Source organism: Clytia hemisphaerica, unplaced genomic scaffold (assembly GCF_902728285.1).
Source record: "Clytia hemisphaerica strain Z4C2 unplaced genomic scaffold, Clytia hemisphaerica genome assembly, whole genome shotgun sequence".
Classification (NCBI taxonomy): domain Eukaryota; kingdom Metazoa; phylum Cnidaria; class Hydrozoa; order Leptothecata; family Clytiidae; genus Clytia; species Clytia hemisphaerica.
Window position 1 is genome coordinate 1,707,189 of NW_027103262.1, and position 16,240 is coordinate 1,723,428.

General features: G+C 36.0%; 3 protein-coding genes across 3 annotated transcripts in view; 2 read left to right on the top strand and 1 right to left on the bottom strand.

Moving 5' to 3' along the window:
- LOC136800498 (uncharacterized) overlaps positions 1-16,240 on the bottom strand; it is a 121,282-nt gene that overhangs the window by 56,963 nt on the left and 48,079 nt on the right. The window contains exons 37-45 of the mRNA XM_067057159.1: positions 15,725-15,868; positions 14,360-14,499; positions 8,150-9,043; positions 7,603-7,732; positions 2,381-2,962; positions 1,725-2,024; positions 1,403-1,515; positions 538-695; positions 51-132 (exon numbers count right to left, since the gene is read on the bottom strand). Of these exons, the coding sequence (XP_066913260.1) occupies positions 51-132; positions 538-695; positions 1,403-1,515; positions 1,725-2,024; positions 2,381-2,962; positions 7,603-7,732; positions 8,150-9,043; positions 14,360-14,499; positions 15,725-15,868 (2,543 nt within the window). The remainder of the gene's footprint in view (positions 1-50; positions 133-537; positions 696-1,402; positions 1,516-1,724; positions 2,025-2,380; positions 2,963-7,602; positions 7,733-8,149; positions 9,044-14,359; positions 14,500-15,724; positions 15,869-16,240) is intronic.
- LOC136800585 (uncharacterized) lies at positions 4,499-7,103 on the top strand. Its single transcript, XM_067057243.1, has 4 exons — positions 4,499-4,639; positions 5,004-5,105; positions 5,334-5,514; positions 6,756-7,103. Exons 2-4 carry the CDS (start codon positions 5,016-5,018, stop codon positions 7,013-7,015), a joined length of 531 nt encoding a protein of 176 aa, XP_066913344.1. The 5' UTR covers positions 4,499-4,639; positions 5,004-5,015; the 3' UTR covers positions 7,016-7,103.
- The window catches only part of LOC136800533 (putative serine protease K12H4.7), an 82,407-nt gene continuing 76,833 nt past the window's right edge, over positions 10,667-16,240 (top strand). Inside the window, exon 1 of the mRNA XM_067057198.1 lies at positions 10,667-10,702. The gene's annotated coding sequence lies outside the window, so the exon portion shown is untranslated. The remainder of the gene's footprint in view (positions 10,703-16,240) is intronic.

Sequence of the window (16,240 nt, forward strand, 5' to 3'; positions counted from 1 at the left end):
AACGAACGAACGAACGAACGAACGAAAAAATGAATGAAAGAATGACAAACCTTTCCATCAATGATAATAAAATGCGGTCGATCGACATTGTTTTTATTGATTGCTCGTATCAAAGAGCCATCGTGCCAAATGCTACAATACAGAGAATAGTGGTTCATTTACATATTGATGCAAATTCAGACATAGAAGAATTCGCGTATATTTCTTCTTTGTGATGTAATATCTTTTGGTCGAAATGAATTTATCCTTTTTCATTGACCAACAATACCGGCATTCGCCTGTTCCGTTTTTATCAGATATAGATTTATTGACAAAGGCCTAATGACACTCCTGTTTTTCAGTAACCTAAATAAGAAATTTTTACTGAGTGGGGGCAAAAATTTAACTAGTTTTCTTTCCCAGGGGATATAAGACAGTAGTGCACTTTTACTGTGATAAAATTTTTCGTACTGGGGACAGTTTTTTAGTTTTAATTCTAAAGTGGGGAAGTTTTTCAAGGTTCAGTGACACTCGTATAAAATGATACTTTCCCCTTACCTGGAGTTATTTTCAAAGTATCCAAATATTTGTTGACGAGTGCAGGCTGCAGGCGAGACCACATATACTTGCGTGTTCTTTTTGAACTTTTGATAAGATTTCAAAAAACCTTGGATGCATTGCCATGATAAATGTTGGTTCTTACCAACCACACCAATCTATATAAAAATAAATGGAAAAAAATAGACCCTAAATAAATTAGAAAGAACGTGAATATTTCCATAACAAAAGTGAAGTGATAGACTTACAGCGAAGTAACGAAAATGGACTGCTTCATTTCGAACAGAACGTTCACAAGGTATTAACACATAAAAATCTAGCAGTGGTTTCTAAGAAAATGTTGTCTAAGAAACAGGTACCCTATTAGCCCTTTCCGTGTCGCTTCGCTGTCGGCAAATGCCGACATGAGCATTTTGGATTTCTTTGCCGGTGTCGTCATTTTACCAAAAAGAGATATCTCGAACTATTTGCCAGAGGTTTTTTTTAAGTTTATCGCTGAAAGTTCGATTTTGAACTAGATTTCCTTAATTAGCACCGTTGAATAATTAAAGTAAGTATAATTATTTCAAAGATTTTTTTCATGATTATACATTTTTCTAACTCAAAGTAAACACGTATCACTTAAATTTCTGATATTTTTCAGAAAATAAAGCTAAATGTGATTGTAAACTATGTGGTCGCTCATGTCGGCATATGTCGGCATATGCCGACATCTGGCAAATAGATCAAGCCTTCATTTTTTTCCGTGGCAAATAGGTCACACCCTTAAAAATACGAACGTCAGTTAAAGGGTTAGTTAGTTCCTTGCAGCAGTACCCTCCGCTGACAGGCAAATGAAAGCTTTTATTTGACAAAAAACTTTTACCAATTTTGAAGATCTTTCGATTTCAGCCATTTGATTGAGTTTAGTAGTGAGTGATTCATCAAAACCATCAAAATGTGAGACAGTATTGATTGCACGGTATATCGATTCTTTCTCTGTGAAAATAAAAAAGATGAACGTTAAAATAGGTCTGTAGTAAACCTACTACTGTGTTTCTTAGCTTTGCCAAAAAATTAAGAATACACTTAAAATATCACCATCATGGAACTTAGCAACAGAATATGAGAACGCCATTTAGAGCATGTTGGAATCACCTGGCTATGCCGAGCTTAATCGGACACTATTTTGTATGAATGTACTATACCTTTTTCATCACTGGTGGCTGCTTGATCATCTTTGAGATCCAATTTAACTCCTGCTGCTCGCGATTCTTGGTTTTGTAGACTCTCTTCCAACAAAGCCATGACGTCAACATCACTGAACGTTTCACATAACATTCTCTCGAAAATCTCCATCTCATTGTTGGTGGAGATCACAGCGGGTGAGAACATCTGATGAAGCGCCAAAATGACCGCTTTGTTTTGTAGTGTTTGTGATAGTTGTGTCATTTCTTCTTCCGTGTATTGTTCTCCTTCTTCGTGCTCCACACCTTGGTATGAATGCTCTTCGTAGTGGAAAATCGAATAATACATTGCAAATTAAGAGACTTTCAGTAAAAGCTAAAACTCCATGGGCCATAAAAATCGATAAAACCTTTATAAAGAGCAATAACTAAGCAATTGATAACAATAATATCCGGGGATATGAGTAAAGTTGGATAGTAAAATGTTCGAGAAATAAGGGAGAAAGAAATGTTAAATGGCCTCTAATAAAAAGACATTTTACACGAAATTTTCATGGAACAAAATAACTCTTTTCCTGGATAGTCTCTTGCTTATAAATTAAGATGCCGTAATTATGGGTAGTCAAAAAGTCATTATGATAATAAACTGAATTCTCGCATCAGAGACTGGAACTTACCAGAGTCATCATCGTCTGCAAGTTTACCAAGGTCTTCGATAGCCTGATCAAACATTATTTCTTCGCCTTCTTCCAGCTCATTATGCTCAACCTCATTCTGCTCTTCAATGGTGCTCAGCTCCTTAGCTAGAAGTTGATTATCTTTCCATTTTAAGATGTCTTTAAAGTTATGATGCATACATTTTGTGAGTGAGCAGATACGCCTCTCGCTGAAGCTAGACTGAAAGACAGGTATTGTTTCTTGAATAAGGGATAAGAATGAATGGATTTTGGGAACTAGGTTACGAGCCATCAACATCCCAGCTTTGATTAAACCAACTTCGATGAGTTTTTGTGTATCTGGCGCGCCGTAGGATACTGTTTTGAACATTTTGGCGAGCTCTGTTGGTAACGGTTTGTATTCACTTGAGTTGGATATTGTGAAAATAGCAATCTCTTTGGAAAGTGTGACGTCATCGTTACCAATAACGACTGTAGTTTGTTTACTTTGCAAAGCATGATGGATGTCGGCAAGAGATTTGGTGAGGACGGAGAAGAATGATTCTGGGAGGACTTCCATTTTGTTGAAACAAATCCAGGCACCTATAAAACCGAAGTTAGAAAGATGTTAAAGATATTTGAAAGTTTGGATAAAATAGTCAAAGTCGCATGTTTTTGTACAGTGATGGGTCTAGGACGGAACCCACTAAAGATAACGCTGCATATTTTTGTAAGAACATTTTTGAAGCCTTAGGATGTTCTTAACTTTCGAGTTTTAAGACTTAAGATGATCTTAACATGTTATTATTTTTACCATTTTGTTGGCATTTTTGCCCGTTTTAGAGTGTGCAATTTCTCATCTCTTATTTTTCTTTATATTTTGGCCATAGAAGCCTCATGTTCTTATATAGTTTTTTCTTATATAAAAAGGTGTGGGGTTTCAATATCATAAAATACGGAATATTTCGCGATCTAGACTTTCAAACGACTTCATAGCTAAAATTTATCATTGCCGACCCAAAAAAATATAAGCAATTTGATTGGTCGAGAGCATCGAGATATTTGCGATATTTAATATTTCTCTAGTATGGAAATATGACCACGTTGACTTTTGGGGGACTGGGCAAGCGGCGGAAGAAAAATCAAAACAAAACAGCCGAAAAGAACTGACCGGGAGTCAAAGGGAAAAACGCAAGTTAATATTTTACGCACAATAAATTGGTGGGCAATATTTATTTTACGCATAATAAATCGGTGGACAATACTTATTTCACACTTTAATGTTTACACATAGGACATAGAAGTTGGAGTGACTTAATTGGAAAAAGGCTCCTGTGAATACCTATATTTTAACAGGTGTATTTAAACAGGCGTAGGCAATATCAATGTTGGTCCCAGAAAATCATAGTTAGTGATATCCTTATTAAACTTTCCCCAATGAGGTATAAATTCAAGCATTCAAACTCGATTGAGAAAAGGTTTAAAATACAATATGGTAAGTATTGTATGAAATTAATTTTTTGCGCTAAAGCACTATTAAAAATTGCTTTTTTTTAATTTTCTTTCGCGAACTTTATTTTATTTTTAGGGTCATTTGATCATCTTGGTTTTGATGGCTTTTTCAGTTTTTTGATTTTTTTCATTGCTTACTTAATTTTTTAAACCTTTCTTGAAGAATTTGAAAATTTTCATTCTAGGTATGGGGGGGGGGAGAGACCCTGAAGGACACTATGGGCCTGGGGTAAAGGGAATCTAAAATGAGAATTCTTTTCTATTAAGGCTAAAGTAGTTATTGAGACGCCAAATACCTTAATAATTTCAACTAGACGTTTTTTTAATAAGAACAAACTACATAGGAACATAAGGCTTCGATGGCCAAAATATTAAGAACAAGTTAAGAACATTTTAAGGCTTTGCAGACTCTAAAACACACAATTTCTTAGGAAAATGGACAAAAATACTAAAAAGTGGTGAAAATAAGATCATGTTAAGAATATTTTTAGGCTTATAAGTCAAAAAACTAAGAACATCCGAAGGCTTTAAAGATTTTGGATGTTGTTTTAAAAAAACGTGTGGAAAGAAAATTTAAAGCAACGTACGTAATCATTTTTGATTCAATCGGTTCGTTTTCAGGCAAGCGATTACCATTTACAATTTACAGAGGATCAGCACAAGTATGACGAGCAAATACACGTTGAAAAAGAGAAAGGGATTGTGATATACCGTGTTCCACAACATGCTGCATTGAGCGCTGCACATTACTTAAAAGATTTCAACAAGGTTTGATGATAGATTAAAAAGAGTTCAGAGAATTAGAGCACAATTCGAATTACAAAGAGTAATTTAAACTATTTTCCAGCTGAGAGGACCAATATTTTAGTTCGAATTAGAGAAAGTTGACTGTATTAACATTTCTGGGTCTACCTTAAGATATCAAAAAATAAAAGATTGCAGTCAAGCTATGGCTTTTTTTTACAGCTTGATTTATAATTTAACAAATTGCAGATCAGAAAATTTAGTTGTTAAGAGCGAAAAAGCTCTCGCATATTAAAGTAACTCAAAAACCACGTCAACTCGTAGGAGAGAGATTTGATAAATGCAAATCCGATTCTGATTTCATTTATTCGTTTGCATTCCAATACAGAGATTAGCAGTGATGAAAGTGCTTGCAACAAAGACGTGTTACGTTTCAGAAATGACGGATGCCGAACCATCAATTGGACAAATTGAATTGGGAATGGAAGAGGTAACACTTTATAGCAAAACGTGCCAAAGCACAAACACTACACATAACATGTGGTAGTAATGGAACATTAAAAGATTGAATCACTTGACTCTTCTTCCTGTAAAAATATCGACTGTTTGCCTTATCAGAATTCTCTTATAGGACAGAAGGAGTCTTTAAACAAAGTACTTTGAAACTTGACATTGCAATGGAGGATATACTAACTGTCTATTCAATTTTCCACTACAGGCTAAAGGAGTTTTCAATTCCAAAAGATACACTGTTGAGATAGAAGATTTGATACCCATCCGCCAATCAAATCGCTTGTATCTATCGTCCGCCATTTTGAATTTTTGTGGAGATTTCAACATTTTGGATACGGTTATTGACACAGAGGCCATGAAGGAAGTTCTTAAAAAGAAATTCATCGGTAAGAAAACATTTACCCACAGAATAGGTATTAGCTTTAACGTTTGTACAAGCAGGGGGGGTACAAAGGCAGGGGGTACTAACCCATAGCCGGGTGGTGGTGTCTATTTTTGCATTTCAAAAAAGTTAGTACCCGGTACTACTTTAGGGGTGGGGGTGTGTATTTTTTACTCTTCTAGCAAGTACAGGGTACTATTTGGGTACTTTTTCACAGAGTTTTGCTCCTTTTTCAATAAAAAAAAGTAGTCTTTTGTAATATTTTGACTTTTTTCAAATATTATTTTTTTGATTTGAAATCTTTTTTAATTGAGAAACTTTTTTTTACTCTTTTGAGAAATTTTTTGATTTTTGTGAAGACAAAACTTTTGAAATGGTCAAGAGCGTGTTATTAAAATCAAAGGAAAAAAGCCTCTGACTTAATCGTACCCTCTCTTTTGGTCTAATCTGTAAAATATAAGATTTTAGGGGGTGGTGTCTCTATTTTTTACAGCAAAAATGAAGTAGTTCCCGGTACTAAATATGGGTGGGTGGTACTAAAAAGAAATTGAGTGAAAAATCAAGTTAGTACCCTATGGGTTAGTACCCTGCCTCTGTACCCCCCCTGGTACAAGACCAGATTTTGCCTTTTATTTTTTTTGCAAATACTCGAATGATTTTTTTGCGCACATGCCTAGATGCCTCAAAATAGAGTCATATGGGTTCTATAAGAGAGTTGGACACCATTTAGGTAGAGTTAGGGAGATCTTCCCGACAAATTATAAGAGTAGCACATTTTATGCCCACGATTCGGAAAATTATTTAGTAGAGATATATCTAGTTTTTAGTTTACACGCTTTTTTTTTTATAAGAATGGTGTAAATCCATTTCATCATGGATATTCTTAACTTTTTTGGGAAAATCATCCTAAAATATTCTTACAGCATATTCTTAGGTTAGGGTCCTAATTCAGACTAGATTCAACATTCAGTACATACGTCTCCTGCATAAGATGGCATTTTTGTGAAAGGAGCGAGCCTTACTTGGGGGTAATTGACAATTTATAATTGAAAATGCTCTAAAAATGGCATTCTTAGCTTGAGTAGCAAAATTCCATGATGGTGATATTCTTAGCATATTCTTAATTTTTTCGCCATTTTCATCATGGACATTCTTATAAAGTGTATTCTTATAAAAAAAAAAGCGTGTATTTTTTTTAGTTTGAGAAAACTATGTTAGATCGTCTGTAAAACTTATTTATTTCAGCTCATTTCAAACTCAGACGGAGCAAACGTCTTAACGTTAACGAATATGCTTATTGCAAAAATGGCGTCGCGACTATGAGCTCTGTTATGACGCAATGTTATGGTAAATCCAGTGATCATTATGAAATGAAGTGTAAAGTCAACCCATCCAAAACCTGTATTTATAAGGTTAATTGTTCATTGACGAATCAAGGTTGGAATTGCCCTGGCGTCCACCAATATAATCATATCGTTTGCTGTTATCTTAACTGCAAAGTTTGAGAAGGTTTTCAAAGCCAGTCGTTTATCTGACTTTATTTAATAATAAAGTTTCGATATGAACTATATAAATATAAGCCTTGTTAATTTTAAAATAATATTCATCTCTTTATAATTGACTGTATGATTTAATGATTCTGTAGTTATTTTAATGCGTTAGAAATGAAGGCAGCACTTTCTAGCCTACCAGCCATTTTTTTTTAATTGGCAGAGGTTTCCCCGCGAGTAATTTTCACTAGCTGACCGTGATAAGGGTCCGTTCACCAAGGAGAAGTCTTTATAGTCATTACTACTATTATTACCTCTCAAACCGATAGATTGTGTCCGAAACTGTTAATGTCCATAGTTGACTGATTGTTGACCAGAGAAAAAGTTTAGATATATCTAGCCTTGAAACAATTATCTCTGAATTTTAGAATCTGTTATCAGCTTTGATAGAGTATGGCATCAACAGTCATTTTTGGAGCGAAATCAGAAAGTTCATAATATATTGTTTTTTTGTGAAAATCCGAAACGATCTTTGAGATCAAAAGAAGAAAATCTTAATAAGCCCCCCCCCCATAGGATAATAAAAAACGAAAAAGACTTACCAGTCATACAAGCTCCTTTCAAGAGATCGGTCAAATAATGGACCGGTGTTTGTCGACATAATGGGTACACCAACAAATGACGTCCCGTCAATCCAGCGAGACTTGAAGCAATGTTTGTGCAGCCTGTATCCTAAAAAGTAATGGAATGCGTTTGATAGTTTAAAGGTTTTAGATTAATAACGGAGAGTGTAGCTGATGTGATGCTGACGATCAAAGAAAAAAATTTTCGTCATTAATTTAGAGCTCCTTCTCTCATATCGGCATTTACGCAAGAATCTAGATTTTTGAGCTCGTCTCTGCCCTTTTAAGAGCTGTCTTACCCTCGTGCACCCGGTCATTTTTTGGGAATACATGTCGGACCTTATTTGGATCCCCAGGTTTACGAATTTCTGAGCCCCCTCTGTTTAATGTAATTAAAAGATTTTTTCCAACCCCCCCCCCTCAACTTGTTTATTTACTTACACCAGGAAGTCCGAAACTTGCAATGTAAGACATTTCGACAAAAGTATAAGTAATGCTAGGCCTTTTTAAAGATCAAATCACATACCTGTGTCGGAAGCACGTGACCAAAATCATTGTCCATTACGGTGCATGCTAAACGGTGTAAGCCTGTCTCGTGTTCGAGAGGAACAGAAACAAATTTACCAACACCTTGGTATTGATAAACGTACGGTATCGAATGTTGACCAATCTCTACCTGCACTGAAGCCATATTTCTGCTCTCCGCAAGCACGTAACGCGGATGAATATACCAATCAAAAGGGTAACGTTTCTTCAGGTTATAACCAAGCTCGATTGTTTCTTTAAGGTTTTCAACGAATCGAACTTGATTTGAGAAATATTGGATAAAATTTTTGATCAGTTTAGTTTGATAGTTTTCAAGTTGATAATCTTTTCCATCGTCTATTCTCTTGTCTTTGATTTGAAAGTGGTATGGTGTCGGTGTTTGCTCCAGAGAGGCTGAAATATTCAACCGACCAGCTTCATCAATACTCAATCTATGAGATTGATTCCTCGCTAAATTCTTTTTTCGGATTTTGATTTTTCCTTGAGCGAATAAAAACTCACTAAGCGCGATAATGCTTTGGTTGAAGCCGCTCATTATGATATCCAAAGCGTCGCTTTTACCGTTGGCGTACGCTTCTAAATATTTAGATAAAAGTGCTGACGTCATCAGTTTAATACTGAGCATGACAGCATCAGTGTTTGCGTCGATTGACCAGGTGGCGGGTAAAGGTAACAGAGTTTTGAGTAAGTAAGTAAAGATAACACTTGTGTCTGGCGAACTTTTCTTTATGGGCGTCACAGGGGGCGTTTCATCGTTTTCAGGGCGAATTTCTTTGAGGCCACTGATACGAGTCAGTTCATTTTGTATGGTTTGACTGATGCAACGTTGGAGGTTTGGTAACCAATTCTCGATACCATTCTCGCAAGTGATTGGCTAATAAATAAGCAGAAAGTGAATTTAATTAGACTGTCATTAACTTAGATCCAGAACAGTGATATTTGGACAATATCGAAATTTTTTGGAATTTTATTATACATAGTGGAAAAATATTAGCCGATTTAAAGGATGGCATGGGCAAAAACTGAAAACAAAAAGCTCCCCATATGTTCAATATAATTAACAGATTGTATCTCTTCAAAATAAGCGCCGGAGCACTTTTTAAATTTTCAAAATCTTGGGTACGGCGCCTTTTAGAGGCACATCAGAGGGCGCTCTTTAAAATTGAAATTACAGTTGACGCTCTTTTATTCGATTTTCAAGGGGAAAAGGATTTTCATCGAATAAGGGAGTGTATGAAATAGTAGAGCGTCGTTTATGAGGGCTTCTTGTTGACGGTGACTTTCAATATTATGGAATAATAGAACGTCGAATCAGAGAACATCAACTGTATACATTTTGAAAGGCATGTGTGTGCAAAGGAAGATCATACTCCTTTGGGCGCGGAGCTCTTCAATATTTTTGAAGGTAGAGAGCTGATTTGAGAGCGGCGCTAAATAGAGGAAATACGGTATTGGTAGCCATATCGATACTTGGCAAACGCAAATAACAAAACAAGATGATTTGTTCCTACTTTTCATTTTCTTTATTGATTCCCTACCACCCAACCGAAAGTTCGAGAAGAAGCGAATTGAAAAGTTCGAGTGTAGCGTAAGCCTGACACATACCTTATACTCAGTGACTAAATGGATTAGAGTATTTTTATCTGTAAAATTTAGAAGTATTGACGACTCTACTAACCTTCTCAAGAAATAAATGCTTGTGGCTGAATATTGAGCTTCAGCGCCTGCGCATGTGCGACATACTTTTACTTTACTTGATTACTACAAACTTTTACACAAAGTCTTCGCGACAACTTCTTGAATGAGAGAGTCTAATTCTATCGAAAACCTGGTTTACATTAAGAGAAAAGCAACAACTGAAGTTGTTCTTAGCAATTTCCGAACCAAGGTACCGAAAATTTTGATTTCACATACAGAAGTGATTTTAAAACATCATTTTGAGAGAAAAAAGATTCAGGAAAGTTAAGAGTTCTAGGGATTATTCGCAGAATCCGTAACTGAATATGGAAAATGTTCGCCGTGTACATAAGGCCTAAGGTTAATGTTATTAAAATTGATTACTTTCGAAAGTTTTATCATAAGAACTAGAACAATGTTCTAAAGCTTATCGAGTCGAATAAAAATGAATTAAATTTTCATTATAGCATTTGAGTTGGAACAAAATCAAAACAGGAAGAGCACAGGATAAGACCGCAAATCATTTGCCTGATTTTTAGTAAGGATAAATTGTTTCTTCTATTTCGTTATAAAAAATTCTGATAACGTAAATCAACTTATCTAATAAAAGATTTGAATGAGTAGACTGATATGTCACAGCAAGATTTCCTCGTTTATTCAACTAAAACCACAGTAGTAAACCAGAAGTGATGTTTAGAATAATCGAGGTAAAATAGAGGAGGTTATTATGGAGCATGCGTGAATATAAACATTGTGTACAGTCAGTAGATATTTAGTGTTTTTATCGACCTTGCTTGAGTTCTTATCGTGTTTTACAGATAAAAATACTCTAATCCATTTAGTCACTGAGTATAAGGTATGTATCAGGCTGATGCTACACTCGAATTTTCATCTCGCTTTTTCTCAAAATTTTGGTAGGGTGGTAGGGAAATATATTTGAAATAAATGAATTACTTCTGCGGTAGCAGACCTTTTCCGTTGCATGTACCGATTTAGATTGTGATTATTTTTGTTAAAAGTTTGTCTTTCACAGAGATAACTTTATGGAAGGCATGCTCCACTAAGTGCAGGTCTGCAGAAATGGCAAATTCAAAGAGACTTCTAAAAGTATTAAATGTTGTAGTAAAAGCGATAAGGCCTATATAAAGATCAAATTTTCGGATCAATTATTTTTAAGCTAGTCAAGTCAACTGATACTGTCTAGCTAAATTCCAAAACTGAGATAGAGAATATCTTAATTTGTTAGTTTTAAAGTTCCTAGTCAGAAAGCTGTCACAAATCCAAATGAATATCAAATTATCACAAACATTTTAATTAGAACGTGTTCTTCATTATAAGGTGGGGGGTTGTAGGAATTCGAAATACCGTTTTCCCGTCAACATTTTTGCTGAATCCCGGAATCCCGAAAATTGAAAAAAACAATAACACCGTCACACCGGTTTGTACAGGTTCAAATACCGGCATAATGACAAAAAATAAGGCTGAATACCGTCACCGTCTGATTTTAGAATACCGTTTTCCCGTCTTTTTTTTCGTCAAATCCCATAATACCGTACTAAAAAAGGGCCAATCCCGTCACACTATAAAAGTACAACCCCCCTTATAAAGCAGCATTGATTATTTTTCAATAGAGGCCTTGTATCAATTCTTTTTAAATGCCTTAAGGGTTACCCTAACAGGGGCATGGCTTTCATAAACGAAATCCCACCCATAGTGTGCACCCCCCCCTGAATTAAGGAGGGGCTTTGTTGATTTCGGTTCCAAATCTTTAGGTGGGACTTCGGATTTTTTGGATCTCAGGGGGGGTTAATAGGATGAGCTGGGACTAGAATTTGATTGGTGGGACTTGCCAACTTCGTTACAGAGACCTAATTTTCAAGCACAAGTGTACATACCATTTTAAAAATTTTCGCCTTCTTACTTAAACCAATTTGCTATTTAATGCTCTCTTCTTTATAAAATCATAATTTGAAGCATATCTTAATCTTTGAATCTTAGCGGAATCACTTTCATAGTTAAAAGGGGTCCACACAATTGTCTTTGGGAACAGGGAAAAATTCGAGTTTTAGGTGGGACCAAGGATTCAAGTTATCAGCTCAGGTGGGGGTTTTAGATAGTGCTGGGACCTCATTTTTTTGGTGGGACCTGGACGCCACTTGCACACTATGCCACCGTAGACAAAGCAGGAAGGACGGTTGGCAGTTGTGCCAACATATGACTAATCCCGTCCCCTGCATGCAGACGCCATTTCTCTATTTTTACTATTGATTCGCAACGATTGTAGGGTACCCTGTTTTGGACTGTGATAGCTGAAAAGGGATAATGAATGGGACTCAAAGAGGTGAAACCAGTGGCACATCCCTACAAGTCTTTTTGACCAAATATTCAGCCCCCTCCAAATTTAATTTTTATTCTACGACGCCCAACCACCCAACCGAAAGTACGAGAAGAAGCGAATAGAAAAGTTCGAGTGTAGCATAAGCCTGACACATACCTTATACTCAGTGACTAAATGGATTAGAGTATTTTTATCTGTAATGTTCGATACGAACTCAAGGAAGATCGATAAAAACGCTAAATATCTACTGACTGTACACAATGTTTATACTCACGCATGCTCCATAATAATTTCCTCTATTTTACCTCGATTGTTCTAAACATTACTTTTGGTTACTACTCTGATTCAAGCTGAATAAATAAGATTAAGTTCTAAACGAATCATTCCATTGCTGTTTTTATTTTTAGTAAGATTTAAATGTTTATCATAAGAATTTAACGAAAGATTGAATCCCGCAACGACCCAGAAGAGTTATTTCACTCTCTGAAATTTGGTTTGGTCTTTACACATACTAATTTGCTCTTCTTATAGAAAAAAAAACTTAAGGGGGATGTTAGCTTAAGAAAAGTTTACACTCTGTATCGTAGCTAAGATATTATTTGTATTCGAGTGTCTAAAACAAAAACAAGACATTCATTATTTATAGAAGACTCGTTTTTACAAGAAGCTTCTTGCATAAATACGAGTGTGAAGTTTGAAATAATCGAGTAAAGTGAACACAAGGGTGTTTGTGCGCATGCGTTAGAAATTCAATGCCTTACCACAAAGAAATTTATCTTGTTATGGGATATATAGGAGTTGTTTCGAGGAAAATTAAATACACCTACAATTGTAGACATTGCGTGCAAAGTAAGTATTTATGATTAATCATTTTCGATAAATTTTAAACTCGACAGTTTTTTCATAGTAAGATCTTCGATTGTCATAGGATGAATATTTGCAAATTATCAATCAAAAGTGTTGGCGAAGAATCTTCCATTCAAATGTTTTGCCAAGAACAAGCTCTCATTCAAAGGTTTGTTCACGAAGAAGCTCTCTCTCAAAGGTTTGTTCACGAAGAAGCTCTCAATCAAAGGTATGTTCACGAAGAAGCTCTCACTCAAAGGTTTGTTCACGAAGAAGCTCTCACTCAAAGGTTTGTTCAAGTAGAAGCTCTCACTCAAAGGTTTGTTCAAGTAGAAGCTCTCACTCAAAGGTTTGTTCAAGTAGAAGCTCTCACTCAAAGGTTTGTTCACGAAGAAGCTCTCACTCAAAGATATGGTCAAGTAGAAGCTCTCAATCAAAAGTTTGTTCACGAAGAAGCTCTCAATCAAAGGTATGTTCACGAAGAAGCTCTCACTCAAAGGTTTGTTCACGAAGAAGCTCTCACTCAAAGGTTTGTTCAAGTAGAAGCTCTCTCTCAAAGGTTTGTTCACGAAGAAGCTCTCACTCAAAGGTTTGTTCAAGTAGAAACTCTCGATCAAAGGTTTGGCCAAGTAGAGGCTTATATTCAAAAAGTTCGTCAAGAAATAGCTTTAATCCAAAAGTCTGGTCCAAGAGAGAGCTTCGTTCAAAAATTTGTTATAGAAGAGGTTTTCATTCATCTGAAAGAGAGTAAAGAGACTTTTATTAAGAAGTTTAGCCGTTTGACGTTAACGGATTAACATTATTCATCCTAAAGTATTATTTATATCATAACTTATTTAATACTTATATAATTTATATGAAATTTTATTTATGTTTATTTTATAAATATTATTATGATAGTAATTACAGCGAAATAAATAACTTAAAATCTCCTTTTTACAATATCCAAAATTAAAGGAGGAAAGGAGAAAAGTGTTTGTTTTTGCTTAAGAACGCGATAAAATGGTAGGGGACATAAATAAAATCATTTAACCCAATATTCTGATGCGATTTCTCGCGTGTTTCTCGGCGATCGAACGAAGACGGGAAACGAGTTTCTCAGTGGTTTCGCACGCAAAGCTGCTTGATGATATTTGCGCAGTTTGGGACAAGCTACGCGCATGCGTCAAAAATGTTGAAATATCTCGTGTTTTCAATTTAAAATCCTCGCTCTTTGGTTTATAAGGGTTCGATGACTAAGGGGCGGAAGATGTTTGAATTGTAGTCGAGTAATGAAGGTTCAATTTATGGAGACACCACAATAAAGAGATTGAAGAAGAAAAAAATCACCTTTGCCAGTTTGACAATTTCACCATCGTGAGATTCGAAAGCCACAATTTGATACGTCTGAGTGTTATCAATGGTGTGTAAAGATTTGACATTACCGAACAATTTGTTCAAGTCACCCGTCAATAAATTGGGATCGTAGCCTAAAACAGGAGATAGACAGAGTTGATATTTCACTTAGAGAGCCCAGTAATATACTAACATAAACAGACCACTTTAGACCTTTAAGCATTCTTTATAAATGAAGCATCATTTAAGCCTTCCAAAAGCACAAACAAATGTCGAAACATGATCCTCCTGACCTTGCAAAAGGTGATGAGTATTTTCAATAAGAGACGAAGAATTTCTATTACCCTATCGGCCCTTGTTACTCCCGGTCCTAATTTAGCGCCGGTCCTTTTTACGCCGGCCCTTATATGCGAAGGCTCGATTTCTTTTCCAATTTTAGCCAGCCCTTATTCAATTCCGATCCCTTACACGGGCAGTGACGAAAAATAGCGCCAATAAGGGCCGGCTTAGAAAGAGCTGATAAGGTAGTTATAAATGTTAAAATATGTTAACCCTTCGAGCATCTTCTTACTTTTTTATGAAGGGAAACATCTTGGGGCTCTTAAAATCTCAAGATTTACAAGTGCTATGACCTTGAAATTTTGACCAGTGCTAGATATAAATAATTCAAGATGATTTACAAAATTTTGGTTCGGCCACCTTTGTGGTTAGTATTTTACAGACCAGAATGTAAACTTTATCAAAATCATGCATTGACTGATTGACTCGTTCGATTTGACAGAAATTGGTTCCTGAAGGCGGATATGTCAATTTAAAGAGACTAGTAACAGAAAAAAATTCCTTCAAATGTGTACTTGGTACATTGAAGACCGGTCTTTAAAATACACGTTGACCACCAGAACTCTTTAACCAGTGATAGATATTGACCATCTAAGGCAGTGTGTAAAATTTCATTTTAGTCACGTGGATGGTTGGTATTTTACAGACCGGTCAACAAAAAGTTATAAAAGAATTCGTTGGGGGGGGGGTCCCCCTACTTAGATGCTTGAAGGGTTAATACAATGAGAACTGAAATCTGATAAGTTGCGACCGCAGTGCAGTGGTAGAGCATCCGGCTACGGTGCGCAAGGTTATGGGTTCAACCCCCAGCCGGGTCATACAAAGATTCCGAAAATGGTATTTGATGCCTCTCTCTACTAGATGCTCACCAATTAAGAGAAGGATAAAGGGTGAGTGGAGCAATCCAGGGAGAAAGAGTGGCGCCCTCCCCTACCTTCGGGTAGACAGCTGAAAGAGAAGCTTTCGGGTCGCCTCCGACTGCGGTCGCAGACTTACATCAATTAAAGCGTGAGTGTATACCTTTACACAATAATGAGTAGGTTTCTTCTCTAGATAGCATGAAGAAGTGTGGGTTTTTGTTGCGACGTTTATCTGTGTGCTTTGATAAAGCCACGCTTGATTTGACCAAAGTCAAATGGATCTTTTCCAGTTTATAGATGATTCCTACATATTCAAAGAAAATATTTGAGTCAAAATATTATTCTTCAAAGTTTCGAACCCGGAGATTACTATTTTGTATCCATTTCCAGCTCTGCTCAATTCACCTAAAATTCGGACCCTCCAAATACAAAAATATACCCTATTCTACAAAATAGTGCTAGGAAAGAACAAAAGAAGATTAATTTCACTGTCCACTGAGTTTAAAGCCCCGACGGCGCTAGACATGAAACTCTTTGAATGGGAAATTAAGCCACTTAGTTCCCTTCTGAAACACGTGACCGACGTGGTATAAAATTCCACTTTAGCTCATCGTGCTTTGAACTCAACGATGCAAATTCTCAGAAACTTCTCAGAAAAATCGCCGAATTCTCATTT

Excerpts from the sequence above, each read along its gene's own strand:
- LOC136800585 (XM_067057243.1), top strand. The coding sequence starts at position 5,016 with ATGAAAGTGCTTGCAACAAAGACGTGTTACGTTTCAGAAATGACGGAT. Across the intron at positions 5,106-5,333 it reads TTGAATTGGGAATGGAAGAG|GCTAAAGGAGTTTTCAATTC; the intron begins GTAACACTTTAT and ends TTTCCACTACAG. Across the intron at positions 5,515-6,755 it reads TCTTAAAAAGAAATTCATCG|CTCATTTCAAACTCAGACGG; the intron begins GTAAGAAAACAT and ends TATTTATTTCAG.